Source organism: Condylostylus longicornis, unplaced genomic scaffold (assembly GCF_029603195.1).
Source record: "Condylostylus longicornis isolate FDR11 unplaced genomic scaffold, ASM2960319v2 ptg000107l, whole genome shotgun sequence".
Classification (NCBI taxonomy): domain Eukaryota; kingdom Metazoa; phylum Arthropoda; class Insecta; order Diptera; family Dolichopodidae; genus Condylostylus; species Condylostylus longicornis.
This window is the reverse complement of record NW_026578075.1, coordinates 5040765-5057848: the sequence shown is the minus strand read 5'-3', so window position 1 is coordinate 5057848 and position 17084 is coordinate 5040765. Positions and strand designations below refer to the sequence as shown.

Here is a 17084-nt window from a genome sequence, read left to right as displayed (position 1 = left end):
ACTGTCATACCATAATTCATTCCGCTTATCCTCAATATTATTTAAGTAAATAAAAATAAATAAAGCTTTTTGTCCAATTTTACTTAGGAATTGTTGAGTTTGTATTAAATTTACCGATTTTTTAAATAAAAATTGAAATAAATTATATGTATAAAATGTCATCACAAAAATCTCCTTTAATAGGAAAGTTAGTCAAAAACTTTAAGTCCAATCAGGTAAGAAAATTAAGCTAATTTTACATATATGGATAATATGGAAATATAAATAACAGTTTTTAGTTAAAAAAACTTATGTGTGAAAGTATTTAGAAGCTGTATTTTATATTTAGCTTCTAAACTTTTATATATTTTTAATATTATTAAAATTTTTTATTATATTATTGGTTCTAAGAAGTAAGAACATTGTCCAAATAAATTTCAAAAATATTTACTTGGATGGGTATGTACGTGTATCTATTTACATACTGACACTCAAAATTTTTAAAATTTTAAATCGCTAGCACCGCAACGTACATTTTCCTTAAGTTTTCTATTTTGATTTTTAGTATAATCACTCTATAAATTTAAATTTCTGTGTTATTTTAGTATGTGCTTAGGTAGGTATACTTACCTATCTACCTATTATATGTGAGAGGTAGGCAGAACGAATTTCTTTTTATAAAATGTAAATGTAGTAAAAATTTTGCATTTTCATAAGAAGCCGACATTCCATTTCAAACAAATACGCATGCCCATTAAGTTAGTCTACATTCAACTTATACATGAAGCTTTTCATTTTCTTGCAAAACTTCTTAGTTTCATTATTTTTTTTTTAAATTCGAACTGGTAATGCTCTCACTCAAGTTAATAATCAAGTTAAGTACCTACCTACCTAATTTTAAACAAAATTTACAAGTATGTATGTACATACATATGTACACTCAATACAAAAAAAACAGTAACTCAGACGTACCTCATCACGAGAGTTAGTCTCCATATACATACATACATACATTTTCAATCACTTTCATTATATGACATCTGAGAAGTTTTGCAAAAGAGACTAATATTTTATAAAATAATATGGTAATCTGTTGAAAACTTGCATATTTATGATTTTGAGTACTTAGCTGCATATGTACAGATATCTAGAAAAATTTTGTTTTAAAGAAATAAAATAATTACTCTTATTTATAAGTTGACAAAATATCAACGTTTTTAATTGAATGCTGTAAGATTTATAAGAGTTGTTATATAAGAAAGATTTTTAATAGAAATTCTCAAGTAGTAAAATACTATATGCTAAATCCATACATACATATTACTTAAGGGTTTTGGAGAAAATTGTGTATGCTGGCGAGTGCAACAAAATGTTGTCGTGTTGTTGTTTTTTACTTTTATATTTACTTCATTCAAAATTTTTAAGTTTAATTTTTTTATATTTGTTCTATCAAACTATCTAGAATATGTTGAAGCTATCCAGAAATGTTTAATCAACTGTAACCAATATTATAAATCTGTTTTAAAAATTGCAAATTCTATGATCATCCCACTACTTTGCTGTTGAATTATTATTTGTTTTGAAACTTTTCACCACACAGGATTGCTTTTTAAAAAGGTTTCCTTGGTCTAGATTTGCATGTATTAGCAACTTTTAATATTGATTTTCCAATTTGTGGTACGTACAATTTTAAGCTAAAAGTTTCTATCCGGCACTCTATCTATGCTTGAGTGAATTTACATGGATAACCAAAGTAAATTGGATAGATATGTAGTCCTTCTTAGAAAAATTTTTCCGTATGATAATCAATATATTAAGTGAAGACATAAATTCCAAACATAACTTGGTTATTTTTTAATCAAAATATTTTATAGTTTCAAAATTGTCGTGTAGTTGATTATTTCCAAAGTCAGTGTAAAGTTAGTAAAGCTGACATGGTTGGTAACACTAAAATTACTGTCAAACTTATTTCAAAGTTATTGAAGTACGAATTTTCTGATTTAATTTTGTTTACAAAATTATTTTATTGAATTTTTTTCATAGATAAATACAAGTTTTATGGAAAAGATAAATTTAAATTAGTATTTGGTTAATTTAATATGGCTAATAGAACAGTTAAAGAAGCGAAAAATGTGCACGGAACTAATCCACAATATTTGATTGAAAAAATCATTAGATCTCGTATATATGATTCAAAATATTGGAAGGAACAATGTTTTGCTCTGACTGCAGAATTGTTGGTTGATAAAGCAATGGAATTACGATTTATTGGTGGCGTGTACGGTGGAAATATCAAACCAACGCAATTTTTATGTCTAACTTTAAAAATGTTACAAATTCAGCCAGAAAAAGATATCGTTGTTGAATTTATAAAAAACGAAGAATTCAAGTATGTTCGTGCTTTAGGTGCATTTTATTTAAGATTGACGGGAACTGCTTTGGATTGTTACAAATACTTGGAGCCACTTTATAATGACAACAGAAAATTGCGTCGCCAAAATAGGAGTGGACAATTTGAAATAGTGTATATGGACGATTTTATTGATGAACTTTTAAGAAGCGATAGGGTTTGTGACATCATTTTACCTCGAATACAAAAAAGATCAGTTTTAGAAGAAAATAATGAATTAGAGCCCAAAGTTTCAGCCTTGGATGAGGATTTAGATGAAGAAATTCCTAGTGAAGATGAAGCAGAGAAAGAAGAAATCTTGAAGAAATCAAAACATAAAAAGAAAGAACGTTCAAGGTCAAGATCTATAGAAAAGGATAGAAAACGTGATGAGACTAAGAAAGATCTAGAGAGCGAGAAGAAAAAAATTTTTGAAAGAGAAAAAAATCGGGATCGTCAAGTCAGAGAACGTGATCGAGAACGGGAAAAAGAAAGAAGAAAATACGAAAAAGAGCGAGATCGTAAAGATCATAATTATCGCAATGATAGGGATGTGGAACGTGATTACAGAATAGAAAAGGAATATCGTAATGATCGAGATTATAGAGAAGATGTGAGAAAAGATCGAGAAAAAGAAAGAAGACGATATTAAATGAAACGTTTAAATCATAATGAAAATAAAATTAAGATTTTTTAAAACAAGATTGTCTTTTAAATTAAAACACTATGTCTATAGCTCTGAAATGTTTTCCATACAAATGTTAAAGTAAAAATTTGATTTGTAGATATATTAGCTAGGTAATAATATGAATTATTAAATTAATTTGCAGAACTTCAAATTTTTAATACTTATACAATTTGGTTTGATTCATAATCTCTAGAACTCACCATACTGCCATAAAACATTAGTCTATATTCAACTGGTTCTCCGAAAAAATAACCCAGTTACATTTGTAATTCTAGACTTAGTTGATAATCTATTAATTTCTTTTGTTAATTAATAAGTTCATAATTTTTTTGGCATTTCTTTCTGCAAAATATAAATACAGTGCATACATGACATTATTATTTTTTTTTATTGCCGAAGAGAGACATGGGCAAAGAAATTTCTTCCGCACAGTCACCGCATCCAGTCATGGCTTATTTTAGCCCACCCATATCCCACACAAACTACTTCGGTCCCAAGCAAAAACCCGGAAATATCTCTTGGGGAGTTTTACATGAGTTCCACATTGAGAAATCCCCACTTAAACCATCTGCATCTCCTGATAGCCAAAGCATGACAGTTACACAGAATGTGTCTGGCTGTTTCCTCGCCGTCCTGGCAGGTCACAGCAAAATGACTAGTAAAAAAACCACTATTTGTACGAACGCGATTTCGGTTCAACCCAAGCAGCCCTGAGGAGAACTGAGCAATATGGGAGGAACAGTTTCGCATGATGACATCCCTCTGTAGCTCCTAATGACAATTTGTTTTCTTCCCGAGCAAGGCGTCAAGTCTGCCCCTAATGTACATGATATACATACATAAAATTAAATATTTTTTCAGTTTTAAAAATTGACTTTTATATTATTTTGAAATTTATATAGCGTTTGAGATCCAAGAAACCTATAGAGTCCGAATCAGAAACTCAAAGCTCATACTTTTCTCCTAGTAAAAAAGCTAACTCAAGTAAAAAGGCGGTTAACGAAAACAATAAAAATCGAAATATTATTAAGAAAGAAGTTGAAAAAGAAGAAAGCTTGTCTCCTGTAAAGAAAGCTAGACTAAATCAATCAAAAGTAAAAAAATTAGATGTTGTAAAAGAAGAAAAGAAAGAAATAAAAACAAAAGAATTGGCGCAAGATGAAAAGTGGAATCCACTAAACTGGGAAATAATACTTGATAACATTAGGAAGATGAGATCGGAATCACCTGCTCCCGTAGATACAATGGGATGCAATAAATGTTATGACGAAAATGCTACTGAAAAAGAAAAAAGATTTAATATACTGCTTTCTTTAATATTATCACCACGTACTAAAGATGAAGTAACCTATGGTGCCATGACTAGGTTAAAAGAAAATATTATACCATTAACACCCGAGAACCTGATCAAAAAGGAGAAGGAAACTCTAGAAGAACTAATTAAACCTGTCGGATTCTACAAAAATAAAACAAAATATATTGTTAAAACATGTGAAATTTTAATAAATAAGTACAATTCAGATATTCCGGGTTCATTGGAAGAATTAATGGATTTACCAGGAGTTAGCTCAAAAATAGCACATATTTGTATGAATACAGCATGGAATATAGTAACAGGTAAGAAATTTGTAAATTAGTATGGAAATCCATTTGCATACATTAGCATTTCTACAAAAAATTTAATAATTATTAGATATGTATATATAAATATATACATATGTAAAATGTATTATTCTACTCGTTAAACTTTAAGGTCTTTAAGAAAAATTTGCTTCCAAATACTTACATGTGTACATAAGTATGTATATATTTATTTAAAGAAATTTCCCTAAAAAACGGTAGCTCTATTAAAATTAGATATATAGCTAAATTAGCTAATTGGCCGAAGTATTCCGAAGTAACAGAATTTGCAAGAACAATGCTACATACATAAATTGTTGCACTTCCGATATTTTTTTAAAATTTTTTAGTATTCTCATTTCATTTTGCACATTTTCAAAAGCCGTAATTTTAATTATTAGTAAAGTAATTTATCTCTGTAATTCAGGATCCTTTCTTTCGTATTTGTCTATCGAAATTGCCAACATTGAAATTTTTTTAATTCGGACGTTAAATATACAAATAATATGTAGTATCAGTAGAATTAAAAATATTAGTGAATTTTATTCACATTTGTGTGAAGAATGGATCATGATCACTGATCATTTACTTATAGTTTTTAATTAGTTAAGTACATAAATATATATGTATATGTATCAGTATATAATAAAAATTGTTTTATCCATAGGAATTGGTGTTGATGTACACGTCCATAGAATATCAAATCGATTGAAATGGGTTAAAAAGGAAACAAAAACACCTGAAGATACAAGAAAAGAATTAGAATCTTGGGCTCCAAAAGAACTTTGGGGTGAAATTAATCATTTGTTAGTTGGTTTTGGACAAACAATTTGTCAAGCTATAAAACCTAAATGTGATTCATGTCTTAATAAAAATATCTGTCCATATTTAAAGAAACATGGATCTAATTCTAAGAAATCAATTGAAAAAATTGAAAAGAATGATCTTGATTGGTAATGCTTTCTTGAACACTTCGAAAAAAAAAAGGTTATTTGTAATTTTTTATTTTTGTATCTTTTTTTTATGTATTTACTGGTTATTAATAAAAAAATCCTTGATTATACATTTCAATTTCATTAATAAAATTTGGTTCTGAATTGAGGAGAAATATAAATTGGTAATTTATGGAAATATGTGGATAATATTTTGAAAAAATGGTCAAAAGAAAAATAAAACCATAAGAGATAAATTTCAAATGTGTCGAAAGGAGACAATTAATCCTAGAATAACATAATGTGTCGAAGAAAAGAGAAGTTTAGAAATTTCTAAATGTGTCCAAGTTCCACAAAATCGAATACATAATTATTTAAAAAACAATATAGAAGATCTTACAATTTTCCTGTTCGTAATTAACTGCTTTTTTTTATTCAAATGCGTTTAATTATAATTTTTCAAAGATGCTTAAATGAATTTTAAACTCTTTCTTGAATGCTACTTTTTGTAATAATTGTAATCAATACATGTTCTAAAGTTCTTAAGTCACTACCTTACTCACTGTTCTTAAGTTACCATTATTCTCATTATTCTTACATTTTTAATTAGATTTTCTAACTTTTTTCATAATATCATGTCGGGTCATTCAAAAAATTTTTTTTGATAATGGTCAAGGAATTTTGTATGCTTTTTGAAAAATGCGAACTACATAAAACCAAAGACTTTATAATTACTTATAATATTATATTTTTAAAGTCTTTGATAAAACGCAAAATATTTTTTCATTTTAAAATTACTTATTTGTGTTGTCACATACATAAATGTGATATTCATTCACTTTCATTTGTTCTCGCCCGATCAATTAACAGATCAGATACAAAATGAGACCCCAGATTGCATATTTACTTAAAACTTAAAGATTTTTTATGAAAAAATTAAAACAAATATGTACTTAAGTGCAAAAAATTTTTTAATAATTTTTTAAATACTTTTTATTAATTTATTTTAAAGCGTTAACATACGATTTGTTTTTGAAACAAAATTGGTTCTGCGCTTCATTTTTGGCTTCACTTCTTCATTCATTTTCAATTGTTTCAGAAATTAGCCATTAGATGTGTATCTTCTTCATTTACAATAAATATTCTCTTATATGTAAATAATTTGAATAAATGCTCTGACTTTAACATGTCACTCACATTTTCTACCATTTTCCGTTTTTCTGACTTCACCTTCAACTACACGAAAGAGTAGAGTACACTTTTTAATTAATCGTATGTTCCATCGATAATTTTCAACTTTAATGCGAAATGATTTCGGTTGGTGAATTTTGTGACATCCAATGTTGAGTTCCTTGTAAATTATTTCCATTTAAATGACTTGCTATCACTTTATGAGCTTTCATTTTATATAGTTTAAAGCTATGTAAATTTTCGTATGAGTTTTCTGAATCGCTAACTTTTATTAATTTTTCTAAATAATTTATCAGTGTTATTTGTTTTGACTGATACTTTTTTAATTCAGTCTTTAATCTTTCATTTCTTTGAATTTCATTGACTTCTTCAGTGAAAATTTCCTTTTCTTGCAGCTTTCGTTTCCTTCGTGCCAATCTACATGCTAAATTATTCCTATATCTTAATTCTAGATATTTCCTTTTTTCTGGCGTCGCATTTTCAAATTGTTCAACATCCATTGGTTCTTCGTGACTTTTAGATGGTCGTCCACGTCCTCGATTTTTTATGATAGCTGATTGTTCTATTAAAGTCGAAGGATTAGAAAATGCCGAATGAAAAATTGGAAAATGGCTACTGCTGCAACTTTCGTTTGATTCACTACTGGTCTCTTCAAAATCATCTTTAGGAACCTCAGTAGGAAAACCATTAGATTTAGTAATTGCTGATTGTATTATAGTCTTAATATATAGTAAAGTAGAATTAGGCACACCAGGACTATGTCTTAAAGTAATTTCAATTTTTTTATTATCATTATCACAATCATAGTTATTCAACATTTTTATCTGCAATGAAAAAAGAAAAATAATGAATTAATTTTTAGAATATTTAAAATTATCTGAGAATTCATACTTTAATTAATAATTGAATGAAATTGTGAAAATTTGTGAGCAAACTCTTTTATAAATTTAATAATAAAATATATTGTTGAATCACTCAATGAATTTTTGGTAAACAATATAATTACGTATTAAGTGTGTTAATATTTCCAAATATATTAGAAGTTCAAATAGTTCTAATGCTTTTTTGTTTCAAATTCAAAATATTTTTACGTTCTGTTAAAAAATATTTGTACTTAAACCACAGGATTGAAAATAATAACTGAATCTATTGGAATAATTTACGTTTAATATATAAACATTACTTATATAAATACATACACATAAATTATATTATATTATGTACTTATACATAAGCAATGTTAAAATGAGTCATCTTTAACGGGTGCATATTTATTATAAAATTTTATATATGCATGTATGTATCTAGCCTAGGTTTCATAATCAAAATATTGACAATTTTAAAGCATTCTATTCTAAACGTAAATTCTAAAAACTTATACCTAATTTCATTACTAATCATGGCAAAAATACTTTGTATTTAACATGTTAGTACAGATTTATAAGTAATATGTGTGTAATTTAAGAAATCCAAAGAACGTTTTTTAAACTACGTTATGTTTGTACAATTATAAAGAATATGTATGTATATACAATCGTCTTTGATTTGTACGATAAATAATTTACTTTTAAAGATTTGATATTTCGCACAGCAATTACAGAATTTATCCATTCTGATTAACGGTTAATATGAAAACAAAAACAACGTTTTACATAATTACTTTTTAATCTACTACATTTTAAAAAAAAACGATAAGTCACAATAATTTACGTATATTTACTCTATAATTTTAAGGAACTTAAAATTTTTTGATAAGGAAAATTTATGATAAAACGAAATTTGGATTTTCCATGTATAGATACATTTATAATGTATTTATATAAATATGTATGTGCATACATACATATGTGCAAGTACAAAATGTAAACTAAAATTTTATAGAACAAACACTCCCCCTTATAACCATGTTTTGCATTCCTCATGCATATGAAATATTTACATGTATGTATGTATGTACATAAATATGCGTATACATATAATAACGGGTCTGCGTAAATATATGTATATATATATGTACATATATTTTATTGACTTTATTGAATTCCTTAGAAAATAAAATATCTTTTAGATTAAACAAAATTGAATTAAAAGAACAAAACAAATAAAAAATTTTAAATAGAGAAATACATACATATATACATACATATTTATGTACATATGTACATATATACAAATTTTCCATGGCATCATTTTTTAAGCAATTGCGAAATTTCTGTATTAAGAAAAACAAAAAAAAAAAAAACATGTTTACATTTAATTATGAAACTTTTTGAAATTTTTAGTTTTAATTTTGAAAACAATAGCAATTTTATAAACTGCTTTTATAAAATATAACGTAAGCTTAAGCTCTATAATGAGTAAAAATAATTCACATACATATACACACGTTTTTCCAATATAATTTTACTATTTAAAATATGTATGTATGCATGTAAGTACTGATATGAATTACGTTTTCGAATGATAATTAAAATGGCTGATCGCGTAATAAAATCAAACTTGAATTTTATATTGTGAAATTCATTTTGTTATTATAAAATTTAATTTATACGTACGTACATACGAACATGTCTAAATTATAGCAACCTTAGCAATATTTGTACATATATTGCTATGAACTTATTTTTGATAAACACATCACTCTTGTATAAATACATATCCGAACACACAAACATTTATATACATACATATGTACGTTTATTTATTCTACCTACGTTAATTAATTTTATTCATTAACCTTAAAGCGATATGACATCAGCACTTTTTTATTATCAAGAACAAAAAATTTAATAAGCATGTTTGAAAATGTTCTAACAAAAAATTTTTGTATTAATTTTTCTTACCTATCTAAAAACTTAATTAAAAAAAAAAAAAAGAACAAAAATTTTTGGTTTTCAAAATTTTAAAAATCTAGCTAAATATTACTTTTCTTGATCGCACAAGTTAAATTACTAAATGATAAAATATATTTTCCGTCATATAAATACGAATTACGATTTTACGAATTGTGATGTTTTTTAAGATACTTTTAAAACACACACACTAGCACAATTTTCAAAAGAATTTCAAAATATTAAGTCTCATTCATACATAATTTTTTGTTTTTTTTATATTGTTTGTGATTTTCATAGCAGCTCTATATCTGCTATAAGTGCGATAACAATAATAATATACAATACAATCATAATAAAATTTTACTATATGTAAGTATAATTTTTAGTAACGTGATTAATTGCACTGGTATAGTAGCGTATTTTACTCACTTTTGTCTTCTTTTACTTATAAACAGCAATACTATACAAATATTTTATTTTATTACGCCATACAGGAATTTTTTGTTTTTTGATCATTTTTAATATAGCCGACAATAATAAGAATTTTCAAGAAACTGATAGAATAAGTGACAAGTGTATATACATATGTATGTATATAAAATGCAATGAAGTGGCATTGATTACTAAATGTGTTGTTTACTATATTTAGTTATTTTTTGAAATAAATTGTAATCAAGCTATAAAAGAACTAAATAATAATTAAGTGCGTATACACAAAATATTTACATATTTATGTAAGATATGTATGTATGTTTAAATTTTATTTTGTAAAATTACAAAACTTTCATATGTATGTATGCAATAATTTCATAATACTCTTATTTGATTAATCATCTTTTTTTAATCACATGATGTAATTTAGGTGAGGACACATATACACACATATATAGTGATGCTGGATTTGAGATTCCCATTTTAAAATACATGTTTAAAAAAATTAACTTTATTTTTTAATTCTTTTTTCTAAAAATCTAGTAGAAATATAGTATTCGTATTGCTGTTATAACAGCTGCTGTCCTAACAGTTTAAATAATTTCATAATCCATAAAATTAATTTAATAATACTTTTGACATTGTTAACATAGGTTAATATTTTTATTACAAATTAACTCTAAAAGTGCAAACAGCTTTGTTTCTATTATAAAAACAAGTGATTTTAAGTTATTTCCCAAATATTATCAAACTATGAGTTAATATTGAGTCCTTTACAAAAAAATGTATTAAGATTGTTACTATTTCATAACCGAATGGGGAACAAACATTATGAATGAAACGGAAAATTAATATAAACTTTAAAAATCTGAAAACAAAAATAAAAAATATGAATTTCGCCATAATACATAAACACTTTTAAAATAATATTTGAGAGGTGAGTAAATGAGTACGAGTGTTACTTTAAATATAAAATTTTTAAAAATTTACGAGCTCAACTCTTAAACATTTGTATTAAATTTTTAGATTATAAATTAAAAATTTAGATCTTTTAATTAGAAATTTCGATTTGTATCTGGTTTTCTTATTCAATTTAAATTTAAATATCCAGATAAATGGAGTTCAAAAAACATTTTTCTTGTCAAAGTAAAATGATTAAATAATTGATAAAGTTTTCGAAAAAAAAAAACAACTTGAAACACAGGCAAATGCGAATTTTAAGTTTTAAATGTGGTTCGCGTTTTCAATGGGTAAGGTAAAGAAACTTGCATTGATTACATCTGTTTTGAAAATAAAAGATAAAGGCTTCCGTTATATATAAGCTATAATCGTTGACCTATTTTAGTTAAAAGCCCGATTGTAACATTTTATTAAAGTTTTGTTATTTAGTTTATTAAAATTATATTTCAAATGTAATGTAATGTAATAATAATAAAAAATGTATAAACTTTCTAAGAGACAATGTATAATAAGAGACCCTGCCGTTCTCGCACGCCTTTAGTAAGGCGAAAATTTTCGCAAAGAAAGACACTCGACTGGTTAGGAAGTCGATACGATTTATATATGACACCATTTTTGGAGCCATCGGTGAACTCTATTGTAGAATAATTAAAATCTGATTTTGTATAATAGTTAAAAATATATGTATTTCATATTCATCAAGTTATATTTTTGCCGTATTGCATTCCGCAGTTATAGTTTTGCAGTATTGCGTGTATTAAAATCTCTACTCTCTAGTATCTGAATAAACTTTTTCAGTTATGAGCTTGTTCACAAATCTGAAAAAAAAACGAAATATGTATATGTGTATGTACTAGAAACACAAACTTTCGCTCTTTTATTTATTTATATAAGTACGATATTCACGTAAATGTATTTGTCATCATATCAACATATTTACACAGTTACTATAAAATTTGAATGAATATTTAAATTGGTTTTTCCCACTACATCGCAATCGTTTTTAATTTTTATTCTGTTATTCGAATTGTTATTTAGTTGCTTTTTAATAATTTTTTAAAAAATATCTATTTAATTATGAACGGAAATATTTCCATTATTATTATTCATTTCTAGGATATTCTTGAGTTAATTCTCTACATAAATATTATGTATGTATATATGTATGTAAAATGAATTATAAATATTTATCTGGTTTTAAATAAAGAAGAAATATTGGAACATGCGATTTCATAAAATTGCGTAAAAAAATGGAAAGGACTTACGTACTGGTATAACGTAAAAAATTTTATTATTAAAGTTCGTAGTACAAAAATAAACAATAGAAGGTTATAAGGTAGATAAACCGTTATTAAACATTAAAACCACAATAATATGTACTTAAATATCTACTTTCTGAATCAAACAATAAAAATGTCAGTTGACCTCAAAGATATTAATTCACGTGATGTAATTTTGAAACAAAATTAGTTTATATACCACATACATACATATGTATACAAAAATGCGAAAATAAAAATGCAAAATAATAGCTCTAGCATTTTTATAAGTATACAAACATACTATTTTTAAATTTTTTAAAAATAAAAGAATAGATGATAAAAATAAATTTGCTCTTATATTCTAATTCTGGAGGCAATTAATTGAGTATTGTTTCATTAATTTGTAAATAATAATTTTTGAATGTAGTTTAGCAGTATTGATGTTGCATGTATGTATATTTTAATGAGAACTTCAAACATTTATCCAAGAATTATGTAGATATTCTGAATGGAATGTACTTACATCATGTATTGAAAAAGTCGTACACAAATTGAATGTTTTGTAATAGCACTTTTTGTAATTGCGTTTCTGTGGTTTTATACGCCTGGGTAGCACAATGACATTGATTTAATATAAGGAATTCTAAAATAAACTGTCTTCAAATACGTAAAAAATTTACTTTTTTTCCTAAAAACAAATATGAAACTAAATATTTATACATATACATATACACGTACAATTCTTATCTTAACTAAAAAACAATTTCAAAATTATTTTTACACATTGAAATTTTTTTCTATTATATTTAAAATTTAAATTTATTCGAAATAATTATTAATGTGGTTAAAATGTGATCAAAATCCAAATTTAAATTTAATTATAAAAACTATTAAGTATATGCAGATGAAGTTAAATTATGCTTAACCACAATTAGTTAGTTATAACTAACAATATTATATTTAGTTAGAAAATTGAAGTAATACGGTAAGACTAATAATTTTATGTTTTGTAATAATTTCGTAGAACGACATTCCGTTGTGATTAAATCAAATTTCACATTTACAATATTAACGAAATTTTATAATATTTGAGTCTTAAAAGCTGAAATTCTTTATTAGAGAACCGTTTTTGAAGCGCGCCATCACGCCTTTCTACTCTCTTTCAGAATATCTAATTATTAAAGTCTAAAAATTTATTCGTAGTAATTTTACAAAAATCTAGTTAATGAGTATTTGTAAAAAGATCTACTTAGCAGAAATCTTTAATGGAAGCCTATTATAGCTTTCAAATTTCAAAAAAGTCCAAAGGATTTCCCGTTTTACCGTATAGGCTTTTTGTCACCTGAATATAACTACAAGCAGATTCTAAAATAAAAAACAGAATTTACCATGAAATTTATAACGATTACCTAGAAATTATACAAAGAACAAAAATCTATAATATAATAACTAAATAACCAACCGTTATTGTGTGTATTTCGTCAACTTGATGATATTTCATGAATTTCAATTCTTATTAATGATTTAGCATAATTTTAATCAAAAAGTTGTCTAGCAAATGAGTTGCACAATATTTTGAAAATGGTTTTTAATAGTTTTAAACTAGCTTTCATAAATCATGTACTTAGATAGTCTAGGTATAGATTTCAAAATATTTTAACAGGTATTAATTAGAAAATACAAAAAATTGGTTTTGACAAATTTTATAGTCCTGGATAACGACAATTGAGTACTTAGCTACTGATTCTTATCTGTACATGTGCATACACATATGTATGTATGTGCATACAAACTTTGCTATTGCAAATTTTAAATTTTCCTCTGATATTTTGATCAACTAAAATTAATACTAAAATGAATTGGGTACGCGCGCTACGTGAATTGAATCACGTAGTATAGAAATTGTCTTCTTATTTGTAGCACTTATACAAGTATGTATGTATGTATTTTATTTACCATCCTATTAAGAGATACCGGTACTAGATGTTTCTGTTTCTGTTTACGAATTATTTGTCAAGATATTTTGTTTTATTTCACCTCACCATTAAAATCAGTTTTATTCAACGTTTCAATTGCAGTATATAAAAAGAGGAAAGGTTTTAATTAATTTTATTTTTTCCTTGTTTTAGCTAAAAACGTAATTTATTCAATTGCTTTATTTACTTCATCTTAAAAATCATCAAAAATTAATTATCCTTCTTGATATACTCGTAGCTTGACAACAAAAACATTATATTTAATGAGTCATCCGATGAATCATAGTTAAATAACACGTGATTTGCTAAAAAGCTTTCAAATCCTTCGTCAATTTAATTATCTCTTTTATTTCTAAATCTAAATTATTGCCTTAAATGAATGAAAATTAATTGATTGCAATATTTTTTCGATGTATTGAAATTTTCATTAATAATCAAAAATTCTTTGTAATTCAATTATTTAATGAGCTTTAACCAATAATGGTATGTCTATGATGATATTTTGTTATAAAAATATAAGCTTTTTCATTTTATGTTCACGTACTGACATACGAATATACATTTATATAACAATAATATTAACAAAGTCTATAATATAACCTAATTAATAATCATATACTGAAAATTATTGAAAACTTCCGTTTATATAATATTGTTAAATGAAATTCTTTAAGAGTTTCTTACTTCACAATTAAAAATTACTCATAATATATTGTAATAGAACATGTTTGATTAAACATTAGTTGAAATGGACATGAGTTTACTATAAAATTTTATAGTAATAATAATTTCATACATAGCAATGCAATAAAAAAAATATAATGTAAATTTAAAAATACCCGTTGGGGGGGCTCTAGCAGACATGCAGTTTTTAAATTTTGCAACTGTTTGATTGCTTATTTGCATTCCTTAGGTTTATGTTAACGCGGGCACATATGCAACACTTTGATCGCATGCAATTAAGGAATCAAAAAATTTGTAATTTTTTTAAAAACTAATCGTAATTTAGTAATTTTAAATAATTTATTTGCTTAAGTGTGCAAGCAGTTAATTTACAATCAAACTGTGATTGCAAAACTAAAAATTGCATATCTGCTACAACTCTTATATACATAGTGTATTGTGTAAAATACACTACGAAAGGATTCAAATATAAAAAGAAATTTATTCGAAATACAAAAATTTTTGCGGAATGAAAGTGTAGGGTCTTATATCGTACAAATAAAACATGTTTGAGAACATACAATTTGGTTCATGAAAGGTTTTATGATTGAATATGACAACACAACATTATGTACAGAATAAAATATACATACACTATTATGTTTATGTACAAGCTTTAATTTCGATTTCAATACACGATCACATGGGCTAAGATTTTAGACAAAATAAATTGTTGTTATACTAAAATTTCTTTTTAAACTTTTAAGATAACACGTGAATGCTCTGGCATCCTGTACAATTTCCACAAATGTTTCTAAATCTTACTTGGTATATTCATTTTATCATTTAAAAAATTATAAACGATAGATATTGAAATACGACAATTCTTTTTTTTGTATAAACAAAGTCTGTGAATCAAACATGATTAATGAAAATTCCAATTTGATAGTATTAAATGTGTAAATAAAAAAGCATGCTTTTATTATGTGATGATAAGAATGAGCGATATGCTGACTACTATATGATTTTTGATTTGAATTTCAGTTTAAATCAGAAATCATCAAACGATGACTATATTATTGCTAAATTTTTTGTTTTATATTACTGAATAAGTAGGTTTTATACTAATATAACATATCCATACGTACACACCCTAATAAAATTGCTTATGTATGGACATGCACATAAGCATTCAAATCATATAAATTTGCCAATATAATATCTACACTATGTAAACCGCAAAATATGTAGTAACAAAATCAGGAATTTGCAAACATGGCAAACATAATTTTGATAGCGAAACAGGTTCACAATACTATTAGGAACAATTAAAACTTTGAAAATGTAATTTCTAAAAATATCATTACTTTTTCTTATGAGCCATGTTTTAAAATCAAAAATTACAAAGTGGCAACTCGCCATTACTACACAATTAACCATTTCTATAATTTTTGGAACCGTTCTTGTGCTACTATAGAAATAGTTATGCTATAATTAAGTAAATTGATTTGTCGACTTGAAATTTTTTTTAGGTAGATATTATTAGATTAGAATATGGTTGAGTAAACCGAAAAGTGGATTTATTATGCCTCCTTCCACCTATGACGTCTAAAGCACTCTTTCGAGAGTCGAGACCTATGCTTCTGACAAATGCGGATATCTTGTGGGGATCGATTTTTTGCAGCTCTCTTGCGAAGTCTCCTTCATTTCTTCACAGAACCTGTAAGTCATGTCCTCTCATGTATATATTATTATGTATACAAATGTGCTGTACATACTTTCTGAAATACTCCACTTGCGAAATTTTTCTACTTTTCAATTCCACAAATATAAAGATTTCGTATGCCTGAACTTTACACTGAATAAAAATTACATATTTAAACACATATTATAAACAAAATAATATAATTTTATTTTAAGAAAATTGCTTATCAAAATTTGTAAATCAAAATCATACTTATCTCAAGATTTTACTAGAAAACTTTATAATACTTACTATGTATATGTACAATGTTTTGATTCAAACATACACACGTGCATATGCTTATATACGTGAACTTGTGTTATGTTTTCTTTGCAAATGTATTACACCAGCTAGATCAATCTGCAAGTTTATCACTTGATGTTTCTTATTAAAACTGATGAATGTAAGTACATA

General features: G+C 25.6%; 3 protein-coding genes across 3 annotated transcripts; 2 read left to right on the top strand and 1 right to left on the bottom strand.

The window, feature by feature from the left end:
• The first annotated feature begins 15 nt into the window (after nucleotides 1–15).
• LOC129614280 (endonuclease III-like protein 1) lies at nucleotides 16–5668 on the top strand. Its single transcript, XM_055528813.1, has 3 exons — nucleotides 16–215; nucleotides 3959–4673; nucleotides 5344–5668. The coding sequence occupies exons 1-3, from the start codon at nucleotides 147–149 to the stop codon at nucleotides 5631–5633; spliced, it is 1074 nt and encodes a 357-aa protein (XP_055384788.1). The 5' UTR covers nucleotides 16–146; the 3' UTR covers nucleotides 5634–5668.
• LOC129614281 (pre-mRNA-splicing factor 38) lies at nucleotides 1767–3141 on the top strand. Its single transcript, XM_055528814.1, has one exon. The coding sequence runs from the start codon at nucleotides 2079–2081 to the stop codon at nucleotides 3018–3020; it is 942 nt and encodes a 313-aa protein (XP_055384789.1). The 5' UTR covers nucleotides 1767–2078; the 3' UTR covers nucleotides 3021–3141.
• An 896-nt stretch (nucleotides 5669–6564) lies between the features above and the next one.
• On the bottom strand, nucleotides 6565–9739 carry LOC129614282 (uncharacterized). The gene is made up of 2 exons (XM_055528815.1): nucleotides 9643–9739; nucleotides 6565–7623 (listed from the first exon to the last, which is right to left on the bottom strand). Exon 2 carries the CDS (start codon nucleotides 7615–7617, stop codon nucleotides 6907–6909), a length of 711 nt encoding a protein of 236 aa, XP_055384790.1. The 5' UTR covers nucleotides 7618–7623; nucleotides 9643–9739; the 3' UTR covers nucleotides 6565–6906.
• Between the last annotated feature and the right edge of the window lie 7345 nt (nucleotides 9740–17084).

What these genes read in the sequence shown, in the direction of transcription:
- LOC129614281 (XM_055528814.1), top strand. Translation starts at nt 2,079, where the DNA reads ATGGCTAATAGAACAGTTAAAGAAGCGAAAAATGTGCACGGAACTAAT.
- LOC129614282 (XM_055528815.1), bottom strand. Translation starts at nt 7,617, where the DNA reads ATGTTGAATAACTATGATTGTGATAATGATAATAAAAAAATTGAAATT.
- LOC129614280 (XM_055528813.1), top strand. Translation starts at nt 147, where the DNA reads ATGTATAAAATGTCATCACAAAAATCTCCTTTAATAGGAAAGTTAGTC. An exon ending in AAAACTTTAAGTCCAATCAG is followed by an intron (nt 216 to 3,958) that starts GTAAGAAAATTA and finishes AAATTTATATAG; the next exon opens with CGTTTGAGATCCAAGAAACC. An exon ending in AGCATGGAATATAGTAACAG is followed by an intron (nt 4,674 to 5,343) that starts GTAAGAAATTTG and finishes TTTTATCCATAG; the next exon opens with GAATTGGTGTTGATGTACAC.